We start from the raw sequence: 16,878 nt of genomic DNA, 5'->3' as shown, positions 1-16,878 counted from the left end.
TTGGACTCACCTCCACACACAGCTTGGGCTCTGGTACCAGTCCTCTTGGGAGGGGTTGGACTCTTGGGCATTCTTGTTGCCCCCCAGCTCAGCGCCTGTACATTGGGGTTTACCCCAGTGGACGAGAGGGTAGCCTCCCTCCGCCTTCGGGTGGGGGGACGGGTTCTTACTGTTGTTTGTGCCTATGCACCAAACAGCAGTTCAGAGTACCCAGCCTTTTTGGAGTCCTTGGAGGGTGTGCTGGAGAGCGCTCCCTCTGGGGACGCCCTCATTCTGCTGGGGGACTTCAATGCTCACGTGGGCAATGATAGTGAGACCTGTAGGGGATTGGGAGGAACCAATCCCCTCCCAATTTAATAGGAGAGCCCGAAGAGACGACGTGGGTCCCCCCTCACATGCCCCCCCCCCCCCCCCCCCCCCCCCACCCGAGTGGTGCTTTGTTATTGGACTTCTGTGCTCGTCACAGATTGCATAACGAACATCATATTCAAACATAGGGGTGTCCATATGTGCACTTGGCACCAGGACACCCTAGGCCGCGGTTCGATGATCGACTTTGTGGTTGTATCATCGGATTTGCGGCCGCATGTTTTGGACACTCGGGTGAAGAGAGGGGTGGAGCTGTCAACTGATCACCACCTGGTGGCGTGTTGGCTCCAATGGTGGGGGAGGATGCCGGCCAGACCTGGCAGATCCAAACATATCATGAGGGTCTGGTGGGAATGTCTAAAGTTCCCCGTCAGAAGGAATTTCAACTCCCACCTCCGGCAGAATTTCTCCCACGTCCCGGGGGAGGCGGGGGACATTGAGTCCGAGTGGACCATGTTTCGCGCTTTCATTGTCAAGGCGGCTGATCGGAGTTGTGGCCGTAAGGTGATTGGTGGCTGTCGTGGTGGCATTCCCGAACCCGCTGGTGGACATCAGCGGTAAGGGATGCCGTCAAGCTGAAGAAGGAGTCCTATTGGGCCTTTTTGGCCTGTGGGACTCCAGACGCAGCGGACGGTTGCCGGCTGGCCGAAAGTGCGGCTTCGGCGGTCGCCAAGGCAAAAACTCGGGTGTGGGAGGAATTCGGTGAGGCCATGAAAAGCGACTTTCGGATGGCTTAGAAGAAAATCTGGTCCACCATCCGGCGTCTCAGAGGGGGGAAGCAGTGCACCGTTGACACTGTGTACAATGGAGATGGGGCACTGCGGACTTGAACTCGGGACATTGTGAACCGGTGGCAGAATACTTCGAAGACCTCCTCAATCCCACCAACACGTCTTCCTCTGAGGAAGCAGAGTCTTCGGGCACCGAGGTGCGCTCTCCCATCTCCGGGGCTGAGGTCACTGAAGTTGTCAAAAAACTCCTTGGTGGCAAGGCCCCGGAGTTCCTGAAGGCTCTGGATGCTGTAGGGCTGTCTTGGCTGACACGCCTCGCATCGCGTGGAGATGGGGGTACAGTGCCCCTGGATTGGCAGACTGGGGTGGTGGTCCCCCTTTATAAGAAGGGGGACAGGAGGGTGTGTTCGAACTATAGAGAAATCACACTCCTCAGCCTCCCCGGTCAGGTCTATTCAGGGGTGCTGGAGAGGAGGGCCCGTCAGGAAGTCAAGTCTCAGATTTAGGAGGAACAGTATGATTTTCGTCCTGGCTGTGGAACAGTGGACCAGCTCTACACCCTCGGCAGGGTCCTCGAGGGTGCATGGGAGTTCGCCCAACCAGTCTACATGTGCTTTGTGGACTTGGAGAAGGCGTTCGACCGTGTTCCTCGGGGATCTCTGTGGGGGGTGCTTTGGGAGTATGGGGTCCCGGACGCCCTGATACGGGCTGTTTGGCCCCTGTATGACCGATGTCAGAGATTGGTCTGCATTTACGGCAGTAAGTCGGATTCATTTCCGGCGAGGGTTGGACTATGCCTAGGCTGCCCCTTGGCACCGATTCTGTTCATTACCTTTATGGACAGAATATCTAGGTGCAGTCGAAGCGTTGAGGGGGTCCGGTTTGGTTGCCTCACCATTGTATTTTTGCTTTTTGCGGGTGATGTGGTGCTGTTGGCTTCTTCAGGCCGTGACCTCCAATTCTCACTGGAGAGGTTTGCAGCCGAGTGTGAAGCAGCTGGGATGAAGATCAGCACCTCCAAATCTGAGACCATGGTCCTCAGTCGGAAAAGGTTGGAATGCCTTCTCCGGGTCGGGGATGAGGGCCTGCCCCAAGTGGAGGAGTCCTAGTATCTCGGGTGGTTTGGGCATCTGGTTAGGATTCCCCCCAGACGCCTCACCGGTGAGGTGTTTCGGGCATGTTCCACTGAAAGGAGGCCCTGGGCACGACCCAGGACACACTGGAGGGACTATGTCTCTTGGCTGGCCTGGGAGCGCCTGGGAATCCCTCTGGAAGAGCTGGATGAAGTAGCCGGGGAGAGGGAAGTCTGGGCTTCCTTGCTCAAGCTGCTGCCCCCGCGACCCGACCCCAGAGGACAGCGGTAGAAGATGGATGGATGGATGGATGCTTCTCCGTTATATTGAGCAGGAACTTCCTGTGTTATGGCAAAAGCGGTCCTCTGAATAGGTTCTGTATTCTGGATAGCGTTGCAAGGAGTCAATCGTTAATGTAATATAATCGTAAAAAAATTAATGCATATGTTTTTGGGTTTTTTTCCCGGGTTCGGGAATTTTCGTTTGACAGAGGTCCGTAGTTGGGACTACTTACTGGAGTAAGAAGACTTTTCACATTATAAAACTGTATCAAAACATACTGTATATGTTCATATGGGTAGAATCGGAGTTAGCGCGGAATTCTACACAGCATGATTTCCTTATGGTCAAAAGACAGGGATGTTTTGTGAGGACAGAGCATTAAGCAAGTACGTGATGTCAACCCATAGCCATGTTTTTTTTTTATGATGGGCAATGCAAGAAGCGTCTAAATTTTGTAAAATACATAAAGCCTTTCCTTTATCGTTTTTGCATGAAACTGGATCAAATTGTGAATCTCTCAAAACTGTCTTAACAATTCTTAACACACACACACACACACGCATGAACACACACAAGAGGATTTTTTTTTCCTTGTGACATAATGCATTTCCTAGCACCTAACCCGAACCTTAACCATCACAAATGATTGCTGAACCCTATCCCTTTCCATAACCTCAACCAAAATATATTTAAATCTATACTAAAAGCAAGTCTACCTTCAAAGGAGGAAGGAGGAGGTCTGATCTTGTGGGGCCCACCAAAAAGGTTCCCACAAGTGCAAGAGGTCTCCACAAAGACAGTCAAACCTGGGATTTGGTCTCCACCAATTGAAAACAAACCAAGGGCAGGCACACACACACACTCACTCACACACACGAACGTACACCCACACACACACACACACACACACAAACAGAAGGCCAATAACTCTTACAGTTGGTGCTGTGGTCATCCACAAGAATAATCTCCTTGAGTAAACGGGATGGAGTTCTCTGGATGGCTGTGTGCACTGAGCGCAGCAAAACTGACAAGGCCTCATTGACAAAGATGAAGATGATACTCAATTGAGGAAGGTCAGATGAATACCACATGTTTTTACATCTAAGGGATGAAACAGAGGAAATACATTAGTCCACACAGATTTATAGTTTCATGAATTTGGGACAGCCGTCAGTAACATTACAAAGTCCCTATAATACTGACCCGTCCGGGCGAAAATCTGGGATTGGCCGGGTGATTGAAACCCGGTCACTGAGGTAGCTGTTGTAACCATAAAAGCGGAACTTTTTAAGAGCAACCCTTCGACCTTCTGGGCCCAGGTCATGACCCCAGTGAGTGAACAGTGAGGAGCTGGGGTCTGAGGCTGATGAGGATGAAGAGTCTTCATCTTCCCTCTGAGGTTTATCTGTGGAGAAAAGAAAGTTTCTGCATTTTGTTCTGACAATGATCATTTACAGCATAAGTGTCGAACAGTCCTCGAGGGCTGGCATCCTACATGTATTCTGATTTTTTCTCCCTAACACAACTGATTCAAATGGTTAGCTTGTAAGCAAGCTCTGCATGATCTTGAAAACTATCCAAATCATTTAAATAAGGTCTGTTTCAGAGAGAGGGTCCAAAAACATGCAGGATACCAGCCCTTGAGGATTGGAGTTCGACACCTGTGATTTACAGTTTTCAAATATTATTTTTAAATATTACTCTCCAAGCACTGTGACTAAGATATTAGAGTTAGTTGTGGGAAAATTGTGCGATTAGGTAAGTTTTAAATTCAGTTTTGAGTTTTCGTTTTTACCAGAAGATGAAGACTGACTAGGTCCCATTTGATATGACGGCTTTTGAATAATGGGTTGGATCCTAGTAGCCAAATAGTCTGGGGCTTTATGCCGCATTTGGACTTTTTTTTCCCTTGCCCAGATGCAGATCACTGAATCCTCTCTAAAACCACGGCTGAAGGTAGGGGGCGCAAAGGTGAGTCCTTTGAAGGCGAGTCAGTTGAAGGTGAGTCCAGACAGTTGGTCGAGTCTGCACTCATTCGGCCCAGCTGGGCCCAGCCCTAAAGCTAACTTGGGCTCACCACCATATGGGTAGGGGAGTCAGTTGCAGAGAGACCTGGGTGAAGGCTAAGCGCTCGAACCTTGGCAAATCTTGGCCTACATATCCAACTCTTAGGACATAAATTGCCACCTCTCTGGCAGGGAAGGAGCTTGAGCTAGTGTGAGATGCTGATTAGTTCCATTTTTAGATATTCACACTCACATCCACATACAGCTAACGCTAAGGTACCAGAGAGGCGCTGGACTCTTTTCCACTCTGGAGTTGTCTAAAGTGAGAGGCACAGAGATGGTGAGGATAAACTTATGCCTCCCAGCTCAGTGCCTGTGTGTTAGGGTTCACTCCAATGAATGTGAGGGTAGCCACCCTTTGGGTGGGAGGATTGGCACTGACAGTTGGTTGTACAAATGCAACAAATAGCAGTTCAGAGTACCCACATTTTTTTGAGTCCTTGAAGGGTGTGCTGGGTTGTCCTTTTTCTGCTGGGAACTTCAATGCTCATTTGGCAATTGACAGTAAAACCCGAAAGACCGCGAATGGGACAAACAATCCCCCACATCAGAACCCGAGTGGTGTTCTGTTATTGGAGTCCTGTGCTCTGCATGAACTGTTCACAAAGAGCATAAGAATTTGTTTGGATTTGAGGCCACATGTTTTGTACACTCGGGTGAAAAGAGCAAAGGAACTGTCTCCTGATCACCACCTGATAGTGTGTTTCCTTTGATGGTGTTGGAAGATGCCAGTTTGGGAAGATGCCGGTTTGACCCAGGAGGGCCAAACATATTGCAAAATTCTGCTGGGATCATCCAGGGTCCTCTGTTAGAAGTTTTACATTTAACTACCACCTTGACGAAATTTCTCCCACGTCCCAAAGGAGACGTGGGACATTGAGTCAGAGATGACAAAATTGTTGAGGCGGCCGATTTGAGCTGTGGCTCTGAGATGGTTAGTAGCCACTATTTCTGATTCCGCTGGTTGAAATAAGTGGTAAGTGATGCCATTAAGCTGGAGAAGGAGTCCTATCAGGGCTGATTAAAGCAATCAGGTGCTGGCTAGTCATGGGCAAAAACCCGGTCATGGGAGGAGTTCGGTTAAGCCATTGAAGAACGACTTCCATACTGTTTTGAGGCTGGCTAGCCATAGGCAAAAGCCCAGGCGTGGGTTGAGTTTGGTGAGGCCATTGAAGAATGACGTCCATAAAGTTTTGAGGAAATTCTGGTCCATAATCTGACATCTTAGGAGAAGAAAGCCGTGCACTATCAACAATGTGTATAGTGGAGGTGGGGAGCTGCTGACCTTGAGAGTATACGCATCTTCCATCAAGGAAGCAGAGTCTGGAGACTCTGAGTTGGGCTATTTTATCTTCGGGGGTGGATGAGATCTGAGTTCCTAAAGGCTTTTGATGTTGTTGAGCTGTGCTTGCTGGCACAGGGAAGGCGGCTTGGCCTGGAGGCAACCCAAGCAAGGTGCTTAAGGCCTGTGCAGCTCACCCCAATATTCTACTCTCTCTTCTGCCAAGCTTACCGGACTACAATACCCACACTTTGGAAAACGCCGCCATAGTCAGTGTATCAGAAAACCCAGATCCTCAGAACTTAACCACTGCCGTCCTATAGCCCTAACTTCTACAGTAAGTGCCTGGAGAAATTGTTGTTAAACACCATTCTTCCGTTTGTCTCAATATTCCTACAAGCCAAAGAGGGGCACAGAGGATGCTGCAGCATGTCTGCTGCACCTCCTCCTTCAGCATCAGGACTCTCCAGGTAGCTCTTCCAGGATTGTTTTTGTGGACCTCAGCTCTGCCTTCAAATCCCTACAGAAACACCAACTGATCCTGAAACTATATCACCTCAATACCCCCTCCATATGATCCACCTCATCCATAACTTCCTCACAAACAGACTGCAAGCAGTAAATGTGGGGTCAACACCGGAATGTTGGATGTGCAGGGAACTCCAACACAGTTGCCCACTTCACCAAGTGATGCATGGACAACCATCTTCACATCAATGTTAAAACTAAGGAATTCAAGTTCAATCCTCTTTCACTCAAGTATCCCGCAATTGTAAATACTCAAACAGTCAACAGTGGTCATTTTAACTCTGAAAACTGTTGAGTCCGCGGGACTCGAAATACTAAAAAACTAAGGGTCCCGATAGAAATGTTTGGAGTCCCAAAAATTTTGCAATAAAAATGATAAAGTAAGTCCAAGGTTCAAACTGCATTTACGAGATGTGAGCAAAAAAATCAACATCAGATATTAACAAATGTCACATTAAAATGTATCAAAATAGAATGAACTTACATGTATTGTCCATGATGTGAATGGTTTAAAAATTTGGCCCACAACTCGATGATAGGGAAACATTTTTCCACCTAAAGGTAGACCATTGAGAACCACTGAGCAGGCATGTCAAAATCGTTTAAGATTGTGGGCGCATGATGGAAAATCTATTCCAATAAATAATAATAATCATGGTATACATTTATGTGACTTTAAAACAACTTCATTTTTTATTTTATTACTGTCTAAAACAAGTACAACATCACTATCAATCATAAACTATTATCATTACTATAATAGTCATGAAAGCATTTCAATATTTTCATTTATTAAAATTTTCATTTAATTTTTATACTTCACAAAATCATCTCGCAGTCCGGATCAAACCCATTTGCGGGCCTGAAGAGTTTGACACCCCTGATCCAGGCGCTGTATCTGTCAACTAAGAGAAGCTTAATGCGGTGTTCTCAAAATGATCATTGTTTCATGCTGTTGAAACTCACTGCCGATTCCTCCAACAGCTCGCACAATAAATAAACAACAAATGAATATGGTTGTCCTGACAAAAGGAAGAACGTTAGCGAACTTAGCATGAACTTAAGGAATAATGTTAGCTAATTTAGCATGAACTTAAGACAGACTTCTGATGCCTAGCTAGCTAGGATTTCATTTAGTCCCTCAATCCTTGCTGCTACGGTCGAAAAACTTTCTGGTATCTATCTCCGAGTTACACTTTAAGTGAATTCAAAATAATTTTATTAAAACTTGGCTAAACTTCTTTGTCTTTCAGGGATTTTGTTTTCAGCCGATCCCCTCTTGCTCTCCCTTAAAGTAATACAGTACACAAGAATAAATTACCATATTGATTAGCCATGTGCACATTGTTCATGTGAAGCAAATACAGTAGAGTTGAATTACAATAGTAGTAAGTAGTGTGCGACGTGCGCACTGAAGTGAATCTGTTTTTATTGGTGAAGGTTTTACCCAAGCACTGCAGATCAGTATTTTAGTATAGCATGTGCCGTGGTGACATTCGTCTAGTGACACGCGTGGTTATAAAGAAACTTACACATCAATTTAAAACAGAATGTGGGAAATTAAGTAATGTATGAAATGAACAGCATTGGGACGATTTCATTTAAAAATGTTCCCGGAAGCATTGTCGTGACAACGATGTAATTGTCATCTACTAGATCATTACATCACAATTAGTCTCATCATGCCCAGCATTTTTGGAAACAAAGATGTATTCTTTTTTTTCTCCATTGACGCCATTTTTTTTCCCCGCAAGATTAAACCAAAAATGGTGAAGCTGTTAATGTTCGTAAGTCGTCAAGTTATGTTGAATCGGAGAATAGATGGACAATCATTAAGAGTTTGTTGTAAAAAACAAACAAACAAAAAACGATGAGTGCCCCAGCAAAGGTTATGCCTTGCGGACGCGGGGACACAGGCAAACGGGAGCACTGCTTATGTACTGTTCAACATGCTTCTACACCATGCTTTCCATATCTAACTGGTCTAAATTCACCCACATCATAACCATAGTTTCCAAAGTCATTACTTGCCTATCAAATGGCATAATTCACGATGTCACCCATCCACTTAACCAGTATTTCATTCCACTACCCCCAGGATGTAGATACAGGACACGCAAGTATAGAAGATTCCATCCCGGCAAAAGCCTGTAGCTATTGCCGCCTTGAACAGCAGGCCTCATTAACCTGCTGTCCCTACTGTACTGACTTTGACTTGTGGGTTCTTTTGTTGTCAATTGTTGTTTTACTTTCCTTTTATTATTGTTGCCTGATGTGTAAATGACGTCCCCACTGTCAGTGAAAATAAATTTCCCTACGGGGACCAATAAATAAATCTAAACATCAACCAAATCTGCAGAGAAGTGCCTCCAAGACTTGCCTTTTCAAATGCTAAGTCTTTTTAATGAGATTTGAAGCACTATATTGCATCCATTGCTAATTACATGCTTGATGCTCTTGTGGGTGAAATGTCATGTCCCCTTAAGTCCTTGCAAAGCCACATTAAAAACACTCCTAGAGCACTATAAATGATTTTCCATTACATAACATGGCATGCATGCAGCTACTGTTCAGATGTTCACATCCATTTTCATTACTCATGGCAACAGCAGGATACATACAGTCTCTATAGAAGGTTTTTCAGTCATCCAGTGAGTCACTGTAACCTACTGGAGTGTAATGTATTTCTTGTGTGTGTGTGTGTATATATATATATATATATATATATATATATATATATATATATATATATATATATATATATATATATATATATACACACACACACACACACACACACACACACACACAGTTGGCCCCCCTCTTTTACAAACATTTCGACTTATGAGCGGTCGAACATTTCGACTTACAAGCGTGGACCGCGTAGTTATTTGTCCCCCACTTACGTACAAACCTTCCGTCTTACGAACAATACAACATGCCGGCCATTGTGTTCGTACATTTATTTTCGCTTTGCTACGTCATCAGATTTAGAAGTTGACGCTCGTTGACAGGAAACGTTGAACGCTATTGGTCTTAAAACGTCACAGTCACTGTCTTAGTCACGGTGTCAGTCACGGAGTCAGTCACGGAGATGCTATTGGCCGGCGTCACGTCAATCACAGAAATGCTGATATGCTATTGGCCGAACGCCTTTATCTAGCTTGATGGCACAGCTGGTCGGGACGGAAGGAAGGAGAGAAAATCAGTCAAAAACGGAAGGGAGGAATGTTGTTAAGACTTTGCAAACTTTATCTGTTAGACATGGCTTCTAAAATTGCTAGTGGCGGTAAAGGAAGAAGTAAGAGGATATATATATATATATATATACAGTGGGCCCCCGGGTTACGAACTTAATCCGTTCAGCGGCTACGCTCGTATCTCAAATTGCTCGTATAGCGGGCAATCCAAACCCATGTTAATTCGTGAATGCGTGCAACGCGCGCAGAAGCCTTAGGTAAAATCATCACGCTGTATACATATATTAATATTAAGTGACATAGTCTACTGTACAGTTGCATTAAATAATAAATTCAAAGGAAAAATGACTTTTACCTTTGGAAAGACTTGACTTGTGCTGAGATAAGCAGAGATGAGCAGAAATAAATGCTCGAAGTCAATACGGTAAATCAGAAATGCTATTGGTCTTACAGTGTCAAAGTAACTTTTTCAGTCAGGGTTTTCTCTACTTCCTTCCATCCCAACCAGCTGTGCCATCAAGCTAGATAAAGGCGTTCGGCCAATAGCATATCGGCACTTCTGTGATTGACGTGTGACGCCGGCCAATAGCATCTCCGTGAGTGAGACCAGGTGACCTTAATCGACCAATAGCATATTGGCGTCTCCTTGACTGACTGATAATTATTTGCACTTTTTTTTTAAACGGTTGGAATGTATTGACATCTTATTGATTAAAACACATTTAAATCTGTGACGATTTTTTGTCCTGCAATCGGCACACTTAATTTCATGTCAACTGTTTTTCCCGACGTGAATTGAGCACGGTGGAAGCGGAGAGGTGGTTGTGTGTGATGCATTTACTAGGCAGCACACTTATGGCTTGTTCGAGCATCAGTTCAACTTTGGTTACAACTCACAAAATTGCAACAATGACGCTGTCCCAATGCATATCGGGAGATCGCCGACTAACCTGACATGCAATCTTGTCTAGCAACCATTATATGGCGCTGTATCATCACCCGTAATAGGGTGCAGAGATTAACCTCTTGAGTTAATACGGCAACGCATATAGGCTATTGGTCTTACAGTGTTACAGTAACTCTTTCAGTCATGGTGCAAATCACGGAGATACTAAAACATCATCCTCTTATTTCTTCCTTTACCGCTGCTAGTAATTTTAGAAGCTATGTCTAACAGATAAAGTTTGCAAAGTCTTCAAAACATTCCGTTTTTCACTCATTTTGTCTACTTCCTTCCATCCTGTCCCATCAAGCTAGATAAAGGCGTTCGGCCAATAGCATATCGGCATTTCTGTGATTGACGTGTGACGCCGGCCAATAGCATCTCCGTGAGTGAGACCGGGTGACCTTAATCGACCAATAGCATATTGGCGTCTCCTTGACTGACTGATAATTATTCGCACTTTTTTTTAAACGGTTGGAATGTATTGACAATTAATTAAAAAAAAAACACACATTTAAACCAATGACAATTCTTTGTCCTGCAATCGGCACATTTAATTTCATGTCAGCTGTTTTTCCCTTTAGCTGTACAAACACTACACTTAAATGGTAATATATTTAGACACCGTGAGTGAGACAGTCAGTGTGAGATTGTAAGACCAATAGCGTTCACGTTACCGCCATAAGTATCTATTAATGATTGTAGATGACGCAACTGCTGAATATATTGACGCAGTTAGGCGAGAACATGTCTACATACTCAATGGCTGGTTTGACGGAATGCTCGCAAGACGAGAGGTTTGCTCGTAAGCGGAGGACAAAATTCTCCCTGATCCACGCTCGTAAGGCGGAATGTTCGCAAATCAGGATGCTCGTAAGCAGGGGGCTGACTGTATATATATATATATATATATATATATATATATATATATATATATATATATATATATATATATATATATATATATATATATATATATATATATATATATATATATATATATATATATATATATATATATATATATATATAAACTAACTATAGCATTATAATGTATAATATAATACTATAAAATAATCAGCCTATAGTTAGTTTACCCAATTTGTTGATGCTATAAATGGACATTTAAAATGAGGGTTCGCTTGGAATCCTAACCCGAACAGGGTGCCACGCACAGCTGGCATTGATAGTGGGATTTCCAATTGGTACCGTACATTTTTCAGTGGTTAGTGAGAAAAAAATGATTACATGATTACATGGGTAAAACACACACAAGATTTTGGGGGCATATTTATTCATTTGAAATGTTTTGCAAATGCTACTACAGTATTTTAAGTCAAGGTAAGTCTCAAGTCAAAGTCAAGCTGTGTACATAGTTTATGCGAAGGATGAGTAACAAGGGTATCCTTAGCAGAAGCTATATAAATATATATGAATATATGTATTTTTAAATTGATCTTTATTTTTGCATGGTTAAGTTTAATTTTAGAGTTCATTTTGTTCATTATTAAATCCTATCCTTGTAAAAGGTGTATACCAGCCCTCTGTTTTTTCTCCCCAAAACAAAGAGTAAAATTACTTTACCATTAAATGCTGATCAAAAATGTATAAATAATATATTATCAAATAAATACCATGCAAAACACGTCTTAGAAATATTTGCTTTTTAAAACAGTATATAAATTTGAAGCATTGTCTTTATGCTTTGCATTTTATAAGGCAGTTCTTGAAGGAGATGTGTGTGTGGAATAATCAGATCATTCCAAAGAAATGTGCACTTTACACATGGCAACATTGTGCATCACAATACACACCTTGCCTTCCCTGACTAAAAATTCACATAATTTCCAGTTGCTATTTGGATGTTTAACAAGAAAAAAAAAAAAAAGATTTATATTTGTATAACCAACACAATGGGCTTGACTTCTAAGAGACTAATCTGAACAGCAGAATGGCAAACATGCTCCAAAGGAAAGCCTGGAAAGACTGCAAAGGAAAACATGTTTGTGCTGTTTTAGGAAGATGATGGGGAGGAGTAGAGATTAAATGAGGCCATGGAGGAGGGGGAGAATGAAACAATTGACTACATTTAGCTGGCAATACAAAAAAGAATTTCATTCAATCAATTCCACAATACAAAGGAAAGACTATGTGTTGCTTGCTAAATTGCTACCGCTCCACCACCTGCAAAGCCACATAACTATACAGAGTCGATCACAAGGTCTGAGCACACATGATCCATTTGGTGCAACCACAAACTTGGTTATCTTGTCCAACAAATACAATTGCAGAAGACTAGCTCAACTTAATACCGTAGTTCTCCGAGTACAGGTTGAGTTTTTTTTTTTTTTTTTTCAGCACCGGCATATAACCGAGTGGGGTGGGGGTGGGGTGGGTGTCTACATATAACTCAAAACAGAAAAACGAAGCTATGTGGATCATTTTTTGGGTGGACTTTGAAAAGACATGAAAAGAAAAAGATGGCTTGACTTGTCTCCTTCAGTCCTTAGACGTGTGCTTGAATAAGCCAGCATGGATGTCGGCAGGTGGGGGGAGGAACAGCAAAGGTCAACCTTCTACATTCTGATCTCACAACATTCGTCACTTGGGTAAAAAACATCTCAAGTAAGATGATCAGCAAATCATCTCCAAAGACCTCTATTTCAAACAAATTGGATAGGTCCAAAGATGACTACCCGTGGAAGCGTCTACGCGCAAGGCACATTGCCTTGAACCTCCCACCGCCTCCCCCCTAACCACAACAGTATGTTATTGAATATACGAGGAAGAAATGCCTCTAAAAGTACCGTAAGTTCATAATTTTAATAACACACCATCTGTTATAATTTGAAAAACATACATTGATAGACACTCCAAATGCTCAAATAACAGAGTCCACCTAAATTTGAAATGTACGAACATTACATTTAAGTGAATTAAAGTGAGCAGAAAATAGAACAACTTATTTATATCGTTTCTGAAAATCCTGGCTGTCTTACATCAAACGGACTTGCACTTATTTTTTGTGGTTTATGGTGAACAACCCCCCCCCCCCCCCCCCCCCCCCCCCCCCCCCAAGAAAAGTAAAAGCCGCAGAGTAGGCTTCTTAGAACCCCATTTTATAATGGCATTATATTTGTGCCACAATTGCGAGCGCACAAAAAAGATTTGGAGCACAGAAAAAAAATTGAGCGAGCGAAAACTGATTTTGAGCACAGAAAAAGAAGTTGCTTGCTCAAAATTCATTTTTTCTCACTAATGATAGCCCTCCCTCCCTCGCTCAACATCTCGCCATCGCGCTGGCTCAACATGGAGCGCTCGCTCGCTTGAGTTGTCCTCTGCGCGGGCTCAGTTCTGCGCACACGTTACGAATGTGCCACAAAGATAGTCAATCAGAGCTAGTAAAAGCATGTTGATTGACAGCTTGATATCCAATGAGATTGCTTGTTGTGTTCAAAAGCACAGTGATTGACAGCTTGATATCCAATGAGATTTCTTGTTGTGTTCACCCGGAACGAGCAGATGAGATTGTGTCACATCGACTTGGGCGGTAGGAATTGGGTTTATATCATTAAAGTACATCCTAACTGAGTTTATTTTAAGTAAGATTAAAAAAAAAAAAGCTGAGCCTAATATGCACTAATATGGCGAATATCGGCCCCAATAATCATCCCAGTCGGTAATCAGTTGATCCCTGCATAAAATATAATACCTGGAACCCACAGACAGTTTTGCTCACACTGGGAAACTTTGTCACTTTGTCCTTTCTCCAAACCTTTGTCCTCCCTATTTTTTTTCTCCTGCTCCATGATTGACAGCAAGGAAGATCTGCAAACCGAGGGTCAGCAGTCATTTAATCCGCTCCGAGTGTGTGTCTGTGTGTGCAATGTGTGCGTGTGTAGGTGTGTGTGTGTGTGTGTGTGTGTGAGCGTGTGGATGTGTGCGTGCATGTGTGTGTGTTTGGCATTTGTGGGTGACAGCATGCAAGTTTGAGTGTGAAAGAAAAAGAAGAGGCATAGTGAGAGGGAGGCAACAGTGTGTGGACCAGTGAGGGAACATTGCTTGAGGCACCACAATGTCCTTGACTGATATCACCAGAGATGTACTGACAGCCTCTGTTAACAAAGTTTAAGACATTTAAATAATTGCTTTTGCTTTAATCACTTCATCACAAGCCTTGAGACGGCTGTTAAAATGGTAACAAAAGTTAGTTAATAAATAATAACCCAAGTGGAGACACGCACGCACAGATACACATGCACGCATCCATACACATTGCTTTCTATTGAATAGAATGAAATAGAATAGAATGTTTTTATTGTCATTGTTGTTTAGGGCAGGGGTTCTCAAACTTTTTGGAGTTAGGGAACCCATTTATAAAGCAAATTATCCAAGGACCCCCATTGCGAATGTTTGCGGAAACAAAAAAAACAAACAAAAAATTCATTAAAGCCAAACATATGTGCCCGTTTTATCCAGCAACATAAAGAATTTGAAAACATTGATATATGTTACTTTTCAGCTGTACTGAAGTTCAGAAAATAAAAATGGCAAATTGCACACCTCCTTATAACAAACCAGGTTAACTTCTCCCAAAAAGGTTGCTGCCTATTATTAAGTCAAAAACAGCATAATAAAATAAAATGCCACTTTGGCTTTGCTGGCTTCATTGCCTCCCTAGTAAGCAATTATATTCACAAAATGATTACATTTAAAAAAACACAACAATCGACTAATTTTGGGCATATTAGCATAAATGACAACATTCCAACAAAGAAAACACAACTCATAGACACCCGTGGGCCAAATCTCACAAAAAGAAGGAACAACGCAACGCATGCACACTGACAGCAACTGCTTCCAACTGAAGCCCGTCTTTCCCCACCACAAAATGCAATCAACAGCGGCCTGAGGCGGCGCCAAAAAATAAATACTCAGCCAAACAAAGCACAAATCTGTAACTGTTCAAAGATAAACTAAATGAACCATCTGTAACTACTTTTGTCATTTTTATTTTCTATTTTGAAGAATTCCATTGACTGCTGATGAAACTAATTATATCCCAGCTGCAATGCAATGTTGCCTCTGAGAAAAAAATGAATATGAAGAAAAAAAATTACAATTCTGAAAGCATTCTTAATCATTGTCCAAGCTCTTCATTTGCATTAAAGGTGCTATGTAGATTGGTAACTATATCACAGGTCGCACAACTTAGCAGTCGTTTCCCTAGAATTTTGTATTGTGAAAACACAATAGAGTAAAAGGCTTACTAGACACCGAGCCAGTGATCAACTACGTATTTTATCATTCCTTTGTCAAGACATCAAAGACAACTCGTCAGTATTCAGTGAACAAACTAGAGCGCTTAGTATCTCTGCTCCACTGCACAATGACATAGAGGATCCAGGCAGCTGCAGGGCAGCAGAGATGACTTCAACAGTATGATAGCAGGAAGAAAGGGTGTGACTGGGCAGTAAAAAAACACTACTCATCAACAACATGCCTACACGTACACTAGGGCAGCTCCAGCAGTGTTGCGCAATATGCGACCTCTAAACACATCAACAGCAGAAGGATTCATGTCTTACAGTATCGATTCTTGGTGCTGGGACAAGATTACTGTTCTAGATTGGAAGGAATTGGCTTTCAGTTGGGATAGATTGGCTTATTTTAAGGTGACCAAGGCTCAGCATTTTTGCTGGTCCCAGTTGAAATGACAATGCATCAACTTATTTCAAAAGGTTAGTTTATTGCACTGTATATTTCTATATATAAATATTTTTTGCAGAGCAATCATGTAAATTATTGACTTAATTTGAGGACCAATTTTCCAATTATGTGGAGCATTTTTTGCCTAAGTTTATCCTAGGGACCTGAAGCACTAAAACATAACATTGTTAATTATTATTATTAAATACATTATTTAATCATGTAAATTATTGACTTAATTTGAGGACCAATTTTCCAATTTTCCGGAGCATTTTTTGTGTAAGTTTATCCCAGGGACCTGAAGCACTAAAACATAACATTGTTAATTAGTATTATTAAATACATTATTGTTTTTTTATTCTGTGAGTTTGAAATGTCTGACTGTATTTGAATAACTCTGACTGTATTTGAATATATGACTCAGTTGGCTAATACAGCTATCTATTAAGTTATACGGGCCGCTCCATATCATTCTGCACTTGCGCAGAAGCCCGCACCGTGTTGATGCGAATGCCCTGGCTCTGGCTGAGGCAGATTACAGACAGCCTGGTTAACTGAATTCTAATTGGCTAAAAACTCCAACTTAAAACTACAACACTAGAAGGAGTGTAACCAAATAGATATGATATGACCGAAAAATAACAGAATATGGAGAATAATTTTATAAATTAAAAAAGTATATATATATATATATA

General features: G+C 42.4%; 1 protein-coding gene across 2 annotated transcripts in view; it reads right to left on the bottom strand.

The window, feature by feature from the left end:
• LOC148421866 (polypeptide N-acetylgalactosaminyltransferase 18-like) overlaps window positions 1-16,878 on the bottom strand; it is a 109,148-nt gene that overhangs the window by 48,729 nt on the left and 43,541 nt on the right. For both annotated transcript variants that reach the window (XM_088416439.1, XM_088416440.1), the window contains exons 2-3: window positions 3,659-3,860; window positions 3,390-3,556 (exon numbers count right to left, since the gene is read on the bottom strand). In XM_088416439.1, coding sequence (XP_088272565.1) covers window positions 3,390-3,556; window positions 3,659-3,860 — 369 coding nt within the window. The remainder of the gene's footprint in view (window positions 1-3,389; window positions 3,557-3,658; window positions 3,861-16,878) is intronic.

The sequence above is a fragment of the Hippichthys cyanospilos genome, chromosome 6 (assembly GCF_059441005.1).
Source record: "Hippichthys cyanospilos isolate Australia breed blue-spotted pipefish chromosome 6, RoL_Hcya_1.0, whole genome shotgun sequence".
Lineage (NCBI taxonomy): Eukaryota > Metazoa > Chordata > Actinopteri > Syngnathiformes > Syngnathidae > Hippichthys > Hippichthys cyanospilos.
The sequence above is the reverse complement of the archived record's forward strand: the minus strand, read 5'-3'. Positions and strand labels throughout refer to the sequence as shown.